This window comes from Bombus terrestris, chromosome 9 (assembly GCF_910591885.1).
Source record: "Bombus terrestris chromosome 9, iyBomTerr1.2, whole genome shotgun sequence".
In the NCBI taxonomy this organism is placed as follows: Eukaryota; Metazoa; Arthropoda; class Insecta; order Hymenoptera; family Apidae; genus Bombus; species Bombus terrestris.
The window spans coordinates 13,192,073-13,210,468 of NC_063277.1; the positions used below are offsets into that span (position 1 = coordinate 13,192,073).

The 18,396-nt window shown below is 42.0% G+C and overlaps 1 protein-coding gene and 1 long non-coding RNA gene across 8 annotated transcripts in view; both read left to right on the forward strand.

The window, feature by feature from the left end:
• The window catches only part of LOC100647858 (trichohyalin), a 68,570-nt gene that overhangs the window by 17,242 nt on the left and 32,932 nt on the right, over positions 1-18,396 (forward strand). For 2 of the 7 annotated variants that reach the window (XM_048408329.1, XM_048408330.1), the window contains exons 2-4: positions 2,395-2,544; positions 6,753-6,849; positions 8,466-8,593. In XM_048408329.1, coding sequence (XP_048264286.1) covers positions 2,395-2,544; positions 6,753-6,849; positions 8,466-8,593 — 375 coding nt within the window. Of the gene's footprint in view, positions 1-2,394; positions 2,545-6,752; positions 6,850-8,465; positions 8,594-17,463; positions 18,361-18,396 lie in introns of all 7 variants that reach the window. The other 5 variants (XM_012312027.3, XM_020864319.2, XM_048408327.1 and 2 more) reach the window with 4 other exon arrangements.
• Positions 8,600-16,474, forward strand: LOC125385595. Its single transcript, XR_007225052.1, has 2 exons — positions 8,600-14,322; positions 14,427-16,474. It is a non-coding gene; the product is annotated as an uncharacterized LOC125385595 (long non-coding RNA).

Sequence of the window (18,396 nt, forward strand, 5' to 3'; positions counted from 1 at the left end):
GAATGGAACTGAAATTATTAAGGAGGATGAGAACGTTGTTGTTAATCTTGCTGCGTTCTTTTGGATTCATCTTCGGGTGAGTTTTGATCAACGGTGATGCTACGAAAGATCTTAAGTTCGAACGAAATATGCATAAATTCCGATTGGCACGCACGATCTCTCGTTTCGATTTTATGTTAAACGTGTTCTTGAAACGAAACGTTGAAACAAAACGTAAGGATTTCGCGGCAGAGTTAAACGTTAATTTCAGGCTTCGGCTGGTACTCTCTTTAAATTACTCGCTGTGAATGTATTAATAAGAATATCAATCTTAGTTAGCATGTCTAAGATGAAATTCTAATTAGAAGGAAATTAGAGGTGGAATAAAGAAGTAAAGGCAAACACTTATAGAATAGAGAGATCGGGACAATTTGTGGCAAGTAGGGTAGGATTGAAAAGGGGAATTCGGCCATGGCTTGGTGGATTAATTTCGTTATGGGGGCAGCTGACGTCACAGGATGGAGGGGAGCTCTCTCGACCTCTACAGCCTCTATGGCACGTTGTCGTTGCTTGTTCGTACGCGAAATCAGGTCGATCGTCGCTATTGAGCGGGCACCGCTTCCGGTCGAGCATCGTCTCTGTCGTAACGACGACGAGGCGCGAGGTTTGTTAACGCGTTGTCATCCAACGCATAGAAATAAACGACACACAATGCTAAAAAATAAAATTACCATTTGCGTATGCTTTTGATCGTCGCCTTCGAAACCATATTATTCCCTATAATTTGATTTATATTCTTCCTACGCGAAATTATAAATTTTATCAAATTGCTAATTATCTCATTAGCTTTCACTGAGTTCTAAGAATTATCGCTGTCATAAATTACATACGTCTAGACTTAATTACGAAAGTTGCTCAGTTAGGGGCTCGATGAAGAGAGCGAGAATATTTTACTCCGCCAAACGGCAGTTCGTTGTTCTTGTATGAAATATACGCCGAAACATGCTGCTTCTAATCATCCGGTCTGCGGCAACGTTTTTTTTTTTTCGTCAGTTTGTTTCCTTTGTCGCACTAGCGTCGCGTTGTCGTCATTAACGATGCCTAACGAGCTTGACGAAGGCCTTGGAAGAATATTCAGGAAAACAGAGTCGAGTGGGAAATTCAAGCAGCAGAAAGCGACGTCGAAGAAATTCGAAAGACAAGAGATAAGATGTAAAGTGAAAGAGGAACAGGGGATGGGAGTATAATAGAAATACTGAAATTTGGCAAAGAGAAGCAACCGGCTGGCTTATAGTACAGACCGTGTATATGTTAATTAAAGGAAATAGGGAAAATTTTAATGCAACGTCTGTAAATAGATGGAAAGTCCATAACAACCTTCTAAGAAGCGATACAAAGCTTTAAGAAGAGTGCTCTTTCTACTGGAAGGATAACAAAAAAAATGATAAAATTCAAAAACTGGCAAAGGAATACACAGCTCAAAGAAGATGAATAAAGGAGAACGTGAAGAAGGGTCAAAGTAATTCGGTCGAAGATTCAGAAAGACGGGACGGGAAATGGAGAAGGAAAGATGCCGGAAAAGCGATGCGAGTCTAAAGAGAACGTGCAGGACGATCGAACTTTCGCTGGAAATATTGACTTTGGTCGAGCGTTTCGCACGTTCTCGGAGGAAACTCTTTCCAGACACCGATTTCTCTTTTTCAACGTGTAATCGGTCTTGCCGTTTCGTCCGACTCTCTGTTGACGACAACCTAGTCTCGTAGCCTTCCTTTCGAGCAAACAGACCGAATCCCTCTTCGATATCATCGAGCATCGTGATAAGTACTCCAAAAGAGAATCAGACAGCACTCGAGATTCGCTAGACGAAATGTTTCGCGGATAAAGTATTTTACGTGTCTGCTTCGTTGAGTAGAACGTGATTTTTAGGTAATTAAAAATTGCCAGGAAAATGAAAAATATTTATATACGTTGTTCCCTGTTTCCAGATTTTGTTGTATTTCAATTTCATCATATTTTAATATTTGCAGAGAACTCAAGTATTTATATAAAGAGGAATATTGAAAACACTTTCCTGGAAAGAGTGACAAAGTGCTCCCTTGTGTCGAGCTTCTATCGATCCGCTTATCAGTTTCATGCTCGAAGTAGTTTCGCGTAGCTCGAATATGCAATTATCCAAGTATACACGTTCAAACGCCAAGTGGCTTGAAACTATTGACTTTTATATCATTCCATATAAAACGTAAGAAAATAACAGGCGAAACAAAGAAACTCTGCTTTTTAATTTCAACTCTCCCAACTGGAAATTGCCCTGTAGTACACACAAGTACCTGTATGTAATGTGACTTTTTATTAACGCAATTAGCCGAGCTCAGCGTACGATCTCGTTTTAAAAAATTCATTTATTTTCTGTTACAGAAACAAAGTATGATGGTTCGACAACTGGAAGAGGAGCTGAGAATGCGGATGCGAGGGCCAAGCGTCGAGATGCAGCAGCAAATGGAAGTTTTGTACAACGAGAACGAGCATCTGACGCGAGAGATCGCCATACTTCGTGACACGATCAAGGTAAGTGGTTTATCCACTTTAAAAAAAAAAAAAAAAAAAAAAAAAACAAGAACGAGGATTTTTCAACCTCGAACTTTACATTTTCCGACGCACCAAAGGGGAATGTTATCAATCCTTCTCGCTCCAGTTCTTACGCTTATCGCGACACGAGTGACATAATAAAAAAAACGAAATATCAGGTCGATTTTATTAGGTCGTAACATACAAAATGTCCGTCTGCTTGCACTCAAAGGAATATGATTTTACTTCTCATTGAAGTAAATTTATTAATGAAAGCATAGTTTCATAGCAATCGATACATTTTCCTCGTTAAGCTGCAAAGTCTCTAATACTATTTTCCGACAATATTTTTATTTTAGATTTTAGAAAGTAAAAATGTTGCAGCATTACTCCGTTATTCGTTTTCAACGTCGTTATCGCTAAAAGAAAATTTAAGTAACTAACGACGAATCGCTCTACCACTTTAAAGAGTATCGACGAACTTTTCAAACTACGCCGCGTTCCTTAGTTAAGATTTTGCATCTTTTTTCTGCCATCTTTGCTTTCCTTCGCTCGATTAAAAATATTCTGTCGTTATTTCCTTACAGTCTCTATGATATAACTTCACCTAGAAGCTATAAAAACATGGAGGATTTGAAATATTTCAACATATTTCGAAAACATGCCAGAAAAGACATTTCAGCTAAGGAAAGCAGTATTTCAAGATCCTCGAAACACTCAAACTACATACCATTTTTAGTACTATATACGTAAAGAATTTGAAGCGTTGACACAGACATTTCATCGTTACAACCAATATTTTTAAATGTTCACACAATAGGAAACGAAACCCTAACCCTAACCCTGAACTCTTCCTTCATAATGCGGAAGATTGGACGCGACCTGTTCGCCCATCGTCTTGTCCGCAGAAAATAATGAATTTTGAGGAAAGAATGGAGGATCGTTGGATTTCGTTCGGATTGGAATTCGCCGGAAGAATGGTGTTCACTGGCGGACGATCATTATAATGAGGAATAATAGGAATAGAAGGCGCGAAACGGGTGCAAAGGTAGAAGCCGGGTCGCGAATTTCAAAACCTCCAGCCATCTTTTTCGTCGTACGACCTCGTTCTCTCATTTCCGGTCCTCAATGAATGGTACACACCTTGCAAAACCGAGTATTATCTATATCTTGTGCTTTGAAATATTTTGCTACGTTAGGCAATCTCTTCCTCGTTTCTGATAAAGATATCTATTAATATAACGTTACTGCTAATATCGAAATATTAAGCATAATTCGATGTATGAATAATATTAGGTTATCTCACAGGTTTCTTTCGTTTTATAAGGAAATAATAGATGCACAACATTTTTCGTTTTATACTATTTTATCGAATTACTTATGTTCCATTTTGTTCTATCGGAACAATTGGAATATATCGTTAAGATAGCCAAAAGGTGAATTCATTATTTAAATTCGCTATCTTGAATTCATTGTCTCGCTATTTCTCTCTCCAGCGTTCTCTAAATTGATGAAATTGCGGTGTAAATTTTCTAGAAGTAATAGAATTGGACGATACTACACGATAAAGCCAATGGTTGTACCTGATGTCGATCTAAAATTCCGATCGAATCGAATTTACATTACTTTTTTGTTTAGTCTCCTTCGAGATCTGTGAAATTTCTTTTGTAAATTCCCCCGGAATCTATAGAGTTATCGTTAATCTCGACACAATCTAATTTCGCCGGGGCGCAACACGACATTCGTGTTCCACCGGAGTTTATTGATCCAGCACAGCGGTTCGGAGAAACCGTTGGATCGCTTTCGGCGCCACTGGGTGGCAGAATTAACGCAGTTATTGCGGGAAGCTGATAGCTGCCGTTGCCAAGATTTCCGGAAGCATCGCGAACCGTTGGCGGACAATCGGTCGTTTACCTCGAACAACATCTAAACCTCTTGTCTATTTCGGTTGTCCGCGTGACGCCTGGGCGCCAGTCAAACCGCACCCGTTACAGATTATGCGAACGAATCGGCATCTAAATCGCTTGTATCCTGTCAAAACGGCGAGTAAATCGAGTCCCACGATTATCTCGTACACGATCGTTCGCTTTCGTTCTAGCAGCATACGTAATATCAATTCGTCGCATTGAAACCAGCTCGTTCATTCAGTTCGAATAGGTTGCATTGCAGAGGAAGTTGTCGGTATCGAGCCGGATATCAAATCATTCCTTCTCACGCGAAGAACACCCAGTGAGATCCATCTGGAATACTAAAATCTAGAGCTCGCTTTGGAGCTTGCTCATCGATTCTACCGATGGTTCCAAAAGTTATACACAGTCGCACTAGCGAAAGGAAGTTGAAGAACCGCCAGTGAATCGATCGAAGCCGATCGAAAATTCTGCCGAACGAGTTAAACGCCGTATGCCCGGCCAAACGATCGCGTAGACAGGTCAAACGTGCAACGCACTGGAAGCAACTGGTCGCCTTTGGCCACTTGCCAAATTATGCAGCCGCTTTCTGGCTACGTTCTCTCAGTCTTTATTATCGAATACGCCGATCGTGGTAAGGTCCATCGACACTACCCTCTGACTTCCGGTATCATTTTTCGCATGACAAGCCGCCATCACGTCGACCCTCACGATCGATCTGGGGAAGATATCGTCTTCCTCCGTCTCTTAGCTTTCCTCTCCGCCCCCTCCCCTTCCCGACTCCTCGGTTTTCCTTTTTTCTCGGCAAAATTGACGAAAAAGGAGGGTTATGTCGATACCAGCTTTAGTACTATGATACTCTTTTGAGGAGAAAAGATAGATCCTCTCCTAGAGTCGAAAGAAACAGGAGAGAGGAAATTAAGCGTTTTGAGATAAATCCGAATCGGATCTTGATACGAATTAAATGTATTCTCGAATGTGCACAGAATTGAAGAAAAGTCTACGCTTGTTCGAAAATCCTCCGCAGATTCTCTGGTGTATTTCGAGCATAAGCCAGAGGCCGAATGTCTTCGTTTATTGAACTTAGACCGTTTAACATTGAACCGGGTGCATTTATTTTCAGCTAAGCTTCGAGAAAGCTTGCACAGCTGAAAGACCATTTCTGCGGTAACCGGTTTCTGCTTTTGAGGAATACGAATAAAGAAATAATCACGCGGTCTAAAACTTTGATTGTTTGTCGTAGGAACTGGGTTATTAACCTCGATAAAATCGTCGGAGATATTGTTTAGCCGTTTCTTTCAGGACGTTTTGTTATTTACCCTCGTGAGAGGTATTTGTGGAAAGGAAAAAATACCTTGAAACGTAAATCGAACTTCCTGGTCAAAAAATTACAACTGGATTTCGTATAATTGAATTTTGCTGATTTTCTCCATTTATATCTGCCATTTTTATCCCTCAAATAATAGAAGTTTATATTTGGAAAGGTAAATCCAGTTGGTAGGAGTTTAATTAATCAGACACTGGCGGAAGTTTCGCTCCCACGCCGTTCTACCGTACAATTCGCTTAAAGCATATTCGCAGAAATCTGAATAAATTAGAAAAATAGAAGAAAAATCAGAGTGCAGGAAATTCGTATAGAAGCATCAAACGATATCGACGATAAGGTTCGGCCGACAACGTTCTCCGGCGACGACGTCGGCAAGAAAAGGAAGAGAGACGGCCAGCGGGTGTCTAATTCCAGGCTAATTACGTTTCTGCCGTCAAAGGGGCGGTCTAAATTCGTTATACGGGCGTCAAGCGCCACTATCTACCAACGACGTAACACAAATCGAGCATTTTACGGTAAAACACCCAGTTCCCTTCGTCTCTCTATGCTTCACCTCGACGCTCAACAGAGAACAATTGTCTTTGCGTCTTTCTGTCACTTTATTGTCTCAACGGCGTTGTTATTTAAAGATCCGCATGCTTTTGTTTGCAAGTTTCAATTTAAGAAATTGAAGTCATCGACGCGACGCCGTGTTCGTGCGTTCCTCATAAAATAAAAGTAGAAACTCGACCGTCTTGTTAGCGACCTCGTTAAACTGTGGAATGAAGATTACCTGTGATAAATTTCTCATGGATCTGGTATTATTGCATAAGCGCCAGGACGAGGAAGGTCAGCAGAAGCTGTAAAACGAATTCTTGCGAACGAGCTTGGATTTTTTCAATTACCCCGGCGAAATGTCAGTTAAAGCTAGCGGAACTTGCGTTCTCAGAGGTCGCGCAAAATGCGATTTCACCGTTTTCTTTTTTCGATTACAGGAACTGGAATTGAGAATAGAGACACAGAAGCAAACCCTGCAAGCTCGTGATGAAAGCATCAAGAAGCTGCTCGAGATGCTCCAAAACAAGGGGATGGGTGAGGCATTCCATTCAAATTCGACTTTCCTACACAAACGCCATCATTTTTACTAATTAACGTCTCGTTCGTGCAACAGTGGCATTCCAGGCGGTTTCTGCAAAGACAGAAATGAAGTGAGATAAGAAATATTAATGTAACGCTTGTAACTCTTTAACCTCTTGTCTTGTAGTATTAAGGCACGAATTCTGGCTCTAAGAGTTTAGGTCCTCGCTTAATAAAGATAAGTTTAGTTTGATAAGGAGATTTACATTAAACTGTGATTCTAATTTCAACTTTTTAGACGGAAGATCGTTAGGTACATCTAAACTGCATATAATATCTTAATATTCTTCGTTCGACGCTGTGTTATAACAATGAATAGTCAGCGCTAGCTTAAATGGCTACTGAAGAAACGGTAAGGCAAGAGGTTAACGAATTTTTGTAGAATCGATATCGTAGAACCGTAAAGAGTATTTTGACGAGTATTACCATAAATATGTAAAAGTTGTTCGATCAATTCACTTCAATTCTGTGAGCATTCGCTATCCTTCACTAAAGTATTTCATCTTTTAGTAAAAGTATGTGTGTGTGACCATTCTGCAGATATTTATCCTCGTGCATCGTATAATAACATTCTAGCGACGAAGACCTTCGTTTGAATTAGCAGCATCACGTGACTCTTTAGCGAATTACGAAAAGATTCTTAAGAAGATGAAAAACAATATTTATCGTTACTAACGCTTCAACGAAAACACTGTCGAAAGAGTTGACGATTAATAAAATTTCACGAAGCCTTGAGCCGCGTGCAACCCTCGCGTCGGTGAGTTTTGCGCGAAATTAAAGCGCGCTTGCGCTCGCTGCGCTGCCCGATTCCTGGGGAAAAAATAATCCGCGAAATTACGCGCCGTGTAACAACTTCCCCGTATAATAATCATAAAGAGGGTGCACATAGAACAGGACAAAGCGGTAAAGGGGTTCAACTTCAGCCGAAATTTCCGGACGAATTTTCTTCGTGTCCAATTCCGCGCGGTTATGTGGTCCTGTAATATTCACTCGCTCGTGGCAGCTAATAATCGCGAAACGAACGAAAGTTGGCCGTAACCGTGGTAATTGTAGCGTAAATATTTGCAACTGGATCGTGAAACTATTTTGTGCGAGAACGTAAGCGTGCTTATTTGCGAAACGTCGTGCTGAATGCACGAAAATATCGTCATCGCAGTTTCGCTGTGACCGAGATCCAAGGCTGGTTGACGATAACAGCCCGTTATATCGTCGACTGGTATCGTGAGAAACGTTTCAGAACGTTCGGTTTCATTCTGACGATGTTTACGTCTTAGATATCATTCGATCATTGACCGAAAACTTCAACTAATGAGACATGGAAAAAAATAGCATCGATTCTTCGTGGTGGTATGTAACAACGAAACACGGGTATTGTTCGAATGGTATTGTAGAAAGAAAAGCTGCGATCACCGAAGAAGTGTTTAAAAAAAAAAAGCCAATTTCACCTTGTAAAATTCACGAGAAACGAAGCTTTCAAAGATCACATTCCTCCCCTCCCCTACATGAAAAATCACGAAGAGAACCGTACCAAGAGACCTTTAAAAATTGATGTTAAATCGTGTAAAACGCAGACAGAGACCGTACGAAAATCTGGACACCGAGCAGACATACCAAGAGCTTCTCGTTGCTTTCTGCTGTTCCAGGAAAAGAGGAGGAAAGGATCATGTTCCAGCAGATGCAGTCAATGGCCCAGAAGCAGGTCCTTAAGCTATTTCTACCCATGTCGGCATATTCATTATACATATATATATATAATTATTATTCTCTCTCTACATATATATGTATCACTACCACTCTGATCGACGATATGTTACTATCACGCTCATCCAACGTATATGTACATATCATGTATCGTTCGTCTATCGTGAGACCATTGTACACACGCATCTCGCGGTGCAGAGATGCGGGTGCACACGCATATTACGAAACGGGATCGACATTGTTCTATATTCTCTCTTTCACATATCTTATTCTTCTACTTTTCTTTTTCTTTTTGTTTGATTTTCTCTTTCTTAAAATCGCTGCCCACTGTTGTGACGTAGTTTGCTTGCAAGGTAGAGAGTTATTATTGCGCTGCCAGTGGCTTCACAGTTCTCTTGCCCCGTGTCATTTCATGCTTCAGTCCCCCTCGCCGCCGCCGCCACCCTTGTTCCACCCATTTGCGTATGATACTTCACGCCGCGCCGTTATGCCATCACGCGCCACCCCGCCAGAAAGGGAAAACGAACGATTTCCCAGGGAAAAACGAGTTGTCGTCAAAAGCAAACGTTTCCCCTTGCTGTATACAGTAGGAGGCTGAGCACACGGATGTCCCGTCTAGACACGAGCATTTTTGCGACCGACGTGACAGAATTCCTTTTCATGGACGAGTAATCTGTGTAATCGTTAGTTACAATGGTTATAACATGTTACAACGACACGGTCGCGAAAATGCGACGAGTGGTCGAGCCTCGCGTATCACCGGCTCGATTACGCACCAACCTCGCACGAAAATGATCTTTTTACCCTCATGTATTCGCAAGAGAAAGCCGGACGAAACGTGTATCAGGTACGGTATATCGAATTGAAGCAAGCTGACACGGGCTGCGATCAGAGTGCACACGTATCATCGGATCGCCGTGAGATACCTCGCGTTTCTTCATTCCACCTAGGAATTATACAATTTTATTTATCGTCTTGAACTTCGGCGCTTCCCGCTGCTTCTCGTCGCCTCAACAAAAGAAAAGAAGGACAATCGATCGAGATTTTTTACGGCCCATGACGCTTACGGTTTCGAATACAATCACGTTCAAACACGAACAGCACACGTTCCAGAGGTATACATACACACGAACATGGCCCAATGTATTAGGCACGCGTATCGTCGTGTTCACCAGCACGCAAAAAAGAGCACACGTGTACCTTCACTTTCACGCTTGCACAGCACCAACGTGCTCGCGGACGCTCGTGTCCCGTGTACGCGTCCTTGTTCCGATCTGTAGTACAAAACGTCCAAAAGCTCCGATTAATCGAATAGAAAAATCGCGAAAACATTAATTTCGATTAAACAATAACGAACAGCCTGTATGCTCCAGATATTAAAATAACATTAAAATAACATTACTATACTCTTTATTATATTACTTGTTGCTATAGTCGTAAAGTAAATTTACTTATATTATATTTCTCTCTAGCTAAAGCAACTTTATGTATCGCGTCCTATATTTCTCACATTTAAAAAAAAAGCTCCATTCTTCCAACGAAGCCCTCGTTTTTAACAATATACGAAGGGATGAAAGGGGTAAAACGTTGCGTTAAAAATAGAGTGAAACCTTATTTGTTGTTTCAAATTTCCTTTTAAGGGGAGAAAGATACAGGTACGGATCGTCGATTCTCAGCGTCTTGGAAACGAGCTTTTGGACGGTTTCCTAGCAGTGGTCAGAGCAACGCTTATTCTAGCAGCATTCTATATACTGTCGCTATTTCGTTACCACCGTAGCAAATGTTTGTATCGTTACTGTCGTTACTATTCCACGAGCACCGCCGCCATCATGTTCTTTCGCATATCTCACGTTATTTCGTCGTAGTCGTTCCCAAAACGTCGTTCGCGTGTAGTTAGCACTACATACCCAGTCTGTAGCCTAATCTCGGATGCGAAGTCGCCGCGGAGATCTGAACAAGCTTCACCGAATAACTCCTTCTGTCAGGCAGGAGAACGTAATAAGAAAATCTTTTTATCGCGAATGACTTGGTTTCCTAGGATTTTTCAATACGTTAGAGAGAAAAGAGTTCCACTGAAGGTATTTGTCGAACATAAAAAAAGAGTGCAAGTTAATAAAGCGTGTTATATTTGAAGCAAAAGTGAGTAGAACAGGTGAATAACGGTCAAGCAAGGGATGCAGTAAAATATCCCATTAGTATTCATCCTTAGCGGAACAGTAGAATAGTTCCTCGAGAGTCAGACATGCTTAACTCGCAACACAAGAGGACGCGTTAAGCGTAACAAATTCAAGCACAGAAAGTAGTTCAAGCACGCGTACCTGCACACAATAACGAGAAGCTGGAAACGGAGCTTGGAAAACGCAACGCGATTTCCATAACGGAGAGAATATTCAAAATACGTTTCTCTTGCAGAACGAGAGGAAATAATAATTGGAAATTCACGGCGACGTCGCATCCGTTCGAACATTCTCCGATAATCCTGCATCTCCGTGTATGTGCCTGCGTTTTAGATCTAGGATTTAGGTGAAGTCTACGTGGCTTGAGTGGTAATTTACAGATATTTAGCGAGAGGGGAATTCACGCGAAAATAAGCAGAGAACTCATTTAAGCATTCTCAAAGAATCATTTATGATACCGGTCGGACAGAGCATCGATAAATCAAAAGAAATACATTTTAACCCGACGTGTTATCATCACATCTTTCTCTTATTCTTTCTTTCTCTCTTTTTTCTTGCACCGGAAGGATGCACCCTCCGTAGTGCAGCCTTCCATCATCGTGTTCGATCATCTAGGTCGGGCACCGAGAGTGAGATGTCGAAACGAACAATGCACCAGCACCAAGACCTATCTCGTCACCGACATTTTTCTTGTGCCGTACGATTTAGTAGCACCTTCTTACGAGTCCGATTTGTTCACCCACGATCTAAGATCCCATCGATCCCGTTCATGACTGACATACTTCATCCCAGAAGAAACGAATGGAAGAAAGGATGCTTATGCATCTTCGGATGCACATTGGACTCAATACGTGACGTTGCATCATGGTGATGCTGTACGTGGCGCAATTTTGTTATAACAACGGTTATTGCTAAGATTGCAAACGAGAATCGAATAGATTCTGGCAGATTTTGGTTTTATGGAAGAGGGGATTTTATTTTCAGCTTTCTTTCGCTCGTGGATTTTGTTGGGCGAAGAAATCGATCGATTCGTCCGGATGGTTTATTTTCGTTCAAACGAAGAGAACGCTGCGCACTTAATTGGAACATTATTTACTTTGCACACTGGCAAACGACGATTAACAGAGCTACGATGATAATTGTTTCCAGGATTAAAATCGTGTTAGAGACAAACGTATTTTTTTAGTAGCGCGTGCTTCTTTCTCGTTTACGGTCGATAGGGTTTTGTTGGTTTTCGATTTAGTTAGTTCCTTTCACGGAACCTCTCGAGCTTAATCAAAGACGAAACGCAAGAAGTCGAGGGCATAGCGTTAAGCTATTTATCGAGGAAGCGAAACGTGTCAGAAAGCCAATGAAGTATGTCAAGCCGTGGCTAACATCCTTGACAAAGCATGCGACAGGAATCAGTCTCCCAGAAACGAGATATTCAAGAGTATAGACTCTCTCCCTTCTCCATCGTCGTTCTCTTACTCCCTGCCCTCTGGTACTCTGTTTCTTTATTCTCTGTCTGTCTTTTTCTCTTGTTCTGCCTTTCTCTTTGCACCCTGCGGATCGAACGACGACTGTACGAGACGTCGACGACAAAGACTTTGGCAAAAAAAATATAGACGGTTGATCGGGGAAAGTACAGAGAAATAGGAAGAAAAAGAAACAAAGAACTGAACGAATGCAATGATAAATCATACAAAAATTTAAAAATATGTTTATATATATATGTGTGTGTATATATATATACACATATAAATGAAAGAACAAAATGTGCTGCGATTAAAATGCGTGGAATGAGCTGCTTTGGATGTGTAGGTGATAAAACGTTTAGCAACCCCTAACGGGGGGAAATTCACGCCCGCATCCGCCCCTTCGTCACTTACCCCGTTCTAACAATAACAACTACTATTACAACAACTACCACATTATCGACCAATCAACTGTCATAACTACCGCCGTGAGAAAAATACTGAATCATCATCATTATCTTCATCATCGACAACACCATCAACACCTTCGATCATTACCATCAACCGGTCATTAAAGTCTCCTCTGAAATTAGTGGCCAAAGACATGCACGTGACCTCTTTCCCAGATCCAGGCCCTGCCAGAGAAGACCGAACAGGTACACTGATGACACGATTAAGTCTCGATAAGAATTAATCTCGAATCGACAGGGAACGAAGCGTACACTCTGAAATCACTACCCACCCGATGAACCCTCTCGAGCAACCTCCATTGAGTAGCACGTAAATCGGGTCGATTCGTTTTTCACGAAACGAGAGCGGACCGTTGATGTTTCTTTGCTAACTTGCTAACTGTGTTTCTTTACGTCGGCCCAGTGAACAGGAATTTCGCGCAATTGGAACTGGTCGAGAACGAGGATAAGTCGGGTGCCTGGAAATAGATCGCGTTCGACGAAGCACAATGCGAAAATAACTGGGAATCAACGTGGAACCGGAGGTTGTAATTAGAAAGGGATGGTAATTTTTTATTTTCACGGTGTACGAAGTAGTATTAAATGGAAAAATTGATTAAATTAAATAATTTCGCTATATTTTAAAATAACGGCTGGATAGGATAGTTCCTGTAGATTAATTATAAAAGAAAAGTTGAACGAAATTGTCTCGCTTTTATCAGAAAGGTATAAAATCTGTGTAAAATATTGTTTTACATTTCTCGAACTAAACTCTAGGGAATCGAATGAAAACTCTCGACGAGTTTCTTTGCGTGAAATCTGTAACTTCCACGTCAAAACGCCTTCGACAAAAAAATAGCGACTTACACGTATATATTACATGCGCGTCTCAACTTTTGTGTGTATACACCTGCTGGAGATCGTGCCTTCGGAAAAGCCACGGTACGTATGCCACACAATCCGCGAAATTCGAGTCAAAAGTCACGCCAATCCCTGCTAGTCTCGTTTGCTTATTTTCCTGTTCGATATTTGCCTCGTGCGGTTTTCATATCGTGAAACAGTTCGGAATAAAAATCGATCGATGATCGGAAAATATTTGTTTCATACGTGACCAATCTTTTTCAGTTTTGTCCCAAATTATTTTATAGATTTTTCGCGACAAATGAAATTTATGATTAAACCGCTAAGTCTGCGATATTTTTCACCAGTAGTTTCACAGTTGGAAACATTTTTAATCAAATCGCTATTTTCGTATGGTCGCGAGTTTCCAGTGAGATAGAAGATATTGTATTAAAATCGTCGATGGACATCTCGATTCTATCTGTGACATGGTTCGATTGATATCAATTACAAAAAAAAAAAGAAAAAAAAAGTATTCGTGGAAAGAATATCAGGAAAATATGCAGTATGGAAGACCGTGTACATAGTCGGCTCTGTGTCAATCACAATATCGCAACACCTTGCAACGAGACCAAACGAATCCATATTTGACACCATCAACAAACACCATACATGAAACTGCTTAAGTTGGATCGAATACGGTTGACGATGCACCTGGAAATTAATGCACATTCACTGCTTTCAACGTGTGCACTATTCGGACAAGACAAAGAGATTCTCGGTGTAAGGCACAAACAGAATCACGTAAGTCATTAATGAGAATGTGAGTGGTTTTGCAAAGAGCATGCCAATTTTTAAATATCTGCAATTAAAAAGTCTGTAATTTTCAAGGAGTATGTTATATATAGGGATATTAAAAAAAAAAAAAACGAAAATTAGAAAATGGATAGGAAAGAGAATAAAAATGCTCCGTGCAAGAGCCATGGCTGCAATATTTTTCTCGTCTTTCGATTAAAGTCTAGAGACTGAAAAATTGAATAAAGTTATGCATACGAGAGAGAGGTGAATCGTCGCATTGATAGCCTCGAACGGAGCGAACGTTTATTCCAAACGGCACTCGACTCGATTTTGACGATCTGAAGCTCTGGAAGACAAGGGATAGCATCGAGCCGTGCGAGACTTTTGATTCGTCCCGTAAGAGAAACATTTTCATACGATCATTTTCTTTGATATGTGCTACTGTTCATTCTCACGTCACGTGTGCACCGGTTAAAATGATCATCGGTAGAACCTAGAAAGTTTTGTGATTTATTTGCTTCGTGGCTAACGAAATATCCAACGAAATATCTGTCAAATTCTTCGATATTTGAAATTTGAAATTTTTAATTTTGCTATAACATCGTTCCAACATAGTTTTCAAGTACCATAAAATCGCATTGTACATTTTTCGCGATAACGAGTTTGGTTTCGACAGCATGACACGATATTGTCAGAGGGGCAATATTTTACAAAATATTTCACGTTCTACCATCGAGTAACTCATCTCGTGTATGTACACTCACATTATACACACGCGAATGAATGGCTACACTATATATATATATTACATTTTAATACGATTACGGAATGTTTTTCCTCCTTACACGACATTCACGTACTTTCTCTCTAAAAGGAATAAAAAACTCACCACGTTTTTCTTTCTCTGTACATCTACAAGATACATATACCACTATTATATATTTTTCCTCTTAATTTCTTGATCTGGTCATCTCCGCTGTGACTCACTGTATGTTTTTACCACCCAGTTATATATTATATACTCTCTTCTCGTTCTTGTACATCTCAGACACGTTCTTGCTCATCACGACTAACCGCTATCATGGCCATTCGTCGTAATCGATGCACGAGCAGCGGGACGGTCCGAAAGTCGTCAAGTCGCGTCAAGGCGAGCCGATCCCAGGCCCAAGGGAGGACTTTGCGACTGTTTGGCACCGACCTGATGCGACATGCGATAATACGACTTCATTCTCCTCGCGTAATCTACTGTCTTATCCTCTACCGTTTATATCTCTTGTGTTTTGTCCATTGTGAGTGGTTGCAAGCCGAATTTCTTACTCTACCATCATTTTCTAATAGCCACGTTTCGACGAGATTATTCGAACGTTTAACATCGATGTACGACGATTAATTAATTATTTAATAAAAATAATACGCGAAAGAATTACGCGATTGGTAGAAGAACGAGTACGCTGTTTAAAAATAAATCTCACCGATTGTTCAACGAGGTAAATACGAATCTGTTTGCAATCACTCGAGGGATTCATCGTACATACAGGCCACATACTCGCCGAAATGCGTATCCACGAATCGCGATCATCTCCAACACGCTCACACCATCATCGATCCAAAAAGACGCGAAACCTTCCAGCACTTTTCTTTCGGCACTACTTAGCTTCACAGTGCTCTTGCGCAGAGATCGAATTCACCGTTGTCTGATCGCACCTGAACGTGTCGTTAGCATCCATCAATACGAGTCGTGGATACGCATTGCTCGTACTCATCTTGTCCATGCGACGTGGCCGCGTTTCGAAAGTATCCTCTGATCGACAAAGCTCGCGCCGCGATCGTTGCATTGGTTAGTTTAATGTACGCGATTAGGATGCCTCGGGATTAAACGATCGGCGAACAATAACTGAGAGGATAGGAGGCAAAGAACGAAAGGGAAAGAGAGTCGTCGAAACGCCGCGCGCAGAAATATGGACAACGATGTCGGCCGTACGTCGCGGTGGGCGAAAGAACTGCGGCGGCGCCCGGCGTTCGCAAGAGGATCTTTCTATCGTGGAAAGAACAAGAGAATTCAAAAATTCGCATCCAATCGAAAGATCGAAGGCTCGGAGATGAGAAAAGACAATCGAAAAAAGTAACAAAAAAAAAAAAAAAATAAAGAATTGGAAAAGATGATAGAAGCCTTCGGTTGATAAAGTGACCTTGCGATCGTGGATCAGATGAAAATCAGATGAAAATGAAAATATTTGAGAGATCGATTAATAAAAAACTTTGTGGTCCTTGTGGGCGATCATGGATGTCATTGGTGATCGGTGGTGCTCCTTGTAGCCCTGCCGGATAAATACAGCAACTGTACGTCGATGAATCAGAGAAAATACTATACGTTGGGAAACGATAAGAGGACCCATGGTCATTCGGAGGAGCGCGATACGATCGGCTGGATGTGTCGAAAGAAGAAGGAAGCTCGGCGGAACGTCGCTTTTCTTTCGTCAACCGGGACGCTGCCGGTGCCACTTCCGCTTCCTCGAGACTGTCCCGTGTGGAAATGAAAGGACCTTGAAAGAATTCGATATCAGGTTTCTCCACTGCATGCGACAATAATATAAGAAATTGGAATTACTCGTCTACTAGGAAACGAAATTTACTATTCAAAACGAAGATTATACTTTTTTTTTAAGCGTAGAAGTAAAAATAAAGTATCAAGTCGTCAGAGATTCTGACTGTACTTAGTCAGAATTAGGCTATGTCAATTTCCATAATTTCGATACTTTACAGAGCGAATAATGGTTGGTATTAATCGCCGGAAGGAAATAACAGGAAAATTCGATAGTTTACAATGAAAAATTAGAGATACTTCCAAGTACATTGACCTCGATGGAATATTCGTACAACTCGCACGCAGTGGTTGCAGTTGCACCCTCGAAAATTAATTGATCTAAGGCGACGATTCACGGGACAGATTTCGTGTGTTAGCGAAGCCGCACTCAACCACCGTAGTACATCTCTTCTACCGAACCACCGCATACATCACACCAAGAAAATAAAACTGTAGCAGTAAAAATAAAATACAAAAAAAGTCCCTCGCACGCTCGCTAGAGAGACACGAGATGAGGGAACATCGACGAGTGTAACCGTGTCTCTATTGCTTGTGTTGTAAAGGAGCTCAAAGCCACGAACGAGAGCCTGAAGAGTCTACAGACGCAGCTGGAGCTGGCGTACGCGTCGACCGCGTCATCCGGAGCAGCCGTGGCGGGCGGAAGTGCTGGTGTCGGGCTAGGTAGCGTATCAGGTGCAGGCGGTACTGTCCTCGGAGGTAGCGTGGCGGTTCCAGGCGGCGTGCCCGGTAGCACCACCCTGACGGCCATCTTGGAGACAAAAGACGCGCGCATACAAACCCTGGAGAAGGAGGTGGCGTTACTCGAGGCCGAGTTACAGCGTATTAAGGAATGCGGCGGTAGACTAAGGGAGCAGTTGCTGAAAGCGACCGCCGTACCTAGTAGTAGCGGGGGCGGTAGTGTACAGCAACAAACGATAACGGAACAGACGCAACAGCAACAACAAAATAAGGTTACCGCGGGAGGTATCGAGTCGCATATGCGGCAGGGATTGGTAACGGCCATGGGTGGTCCGCAGCAGCCCGGCACGTTGGCCTTGGCCAGGGGACCGTCCGTGATGACCTCGCTGGTACCGTATGGTCACTCGTCGTCCTCGGCATTAACCAGTTCATTGCTTGCCGGTTCGACAGGTGGGACCACGAGCGGCGGAGGCGGTGGGGGCGGTTCCTCGTGCCTTGGCGGCATCTCGTCGGGCGCTGCCACCGGCGTGGTCAATCCCTATACCGATCGTTACGCCGATCATCATCTCCATCAGCTTCATCATCATCCCCATCATTATCAGCATCATCTCCATCAACACCAGCAGCATCAACAGCAGCTGCAGTTGCAGCATCAGCAGCAAATGCAGCAACACTTGAAACATATTGAGCCTGCGGCGCAGGGCGCACTGGCTCTACACGCGCACACCTTCAACAAGCACGACATGAACTTCAAACGGCAAGTAAGTTTCTTCATCAACAACGTGCGGATCGAAAAG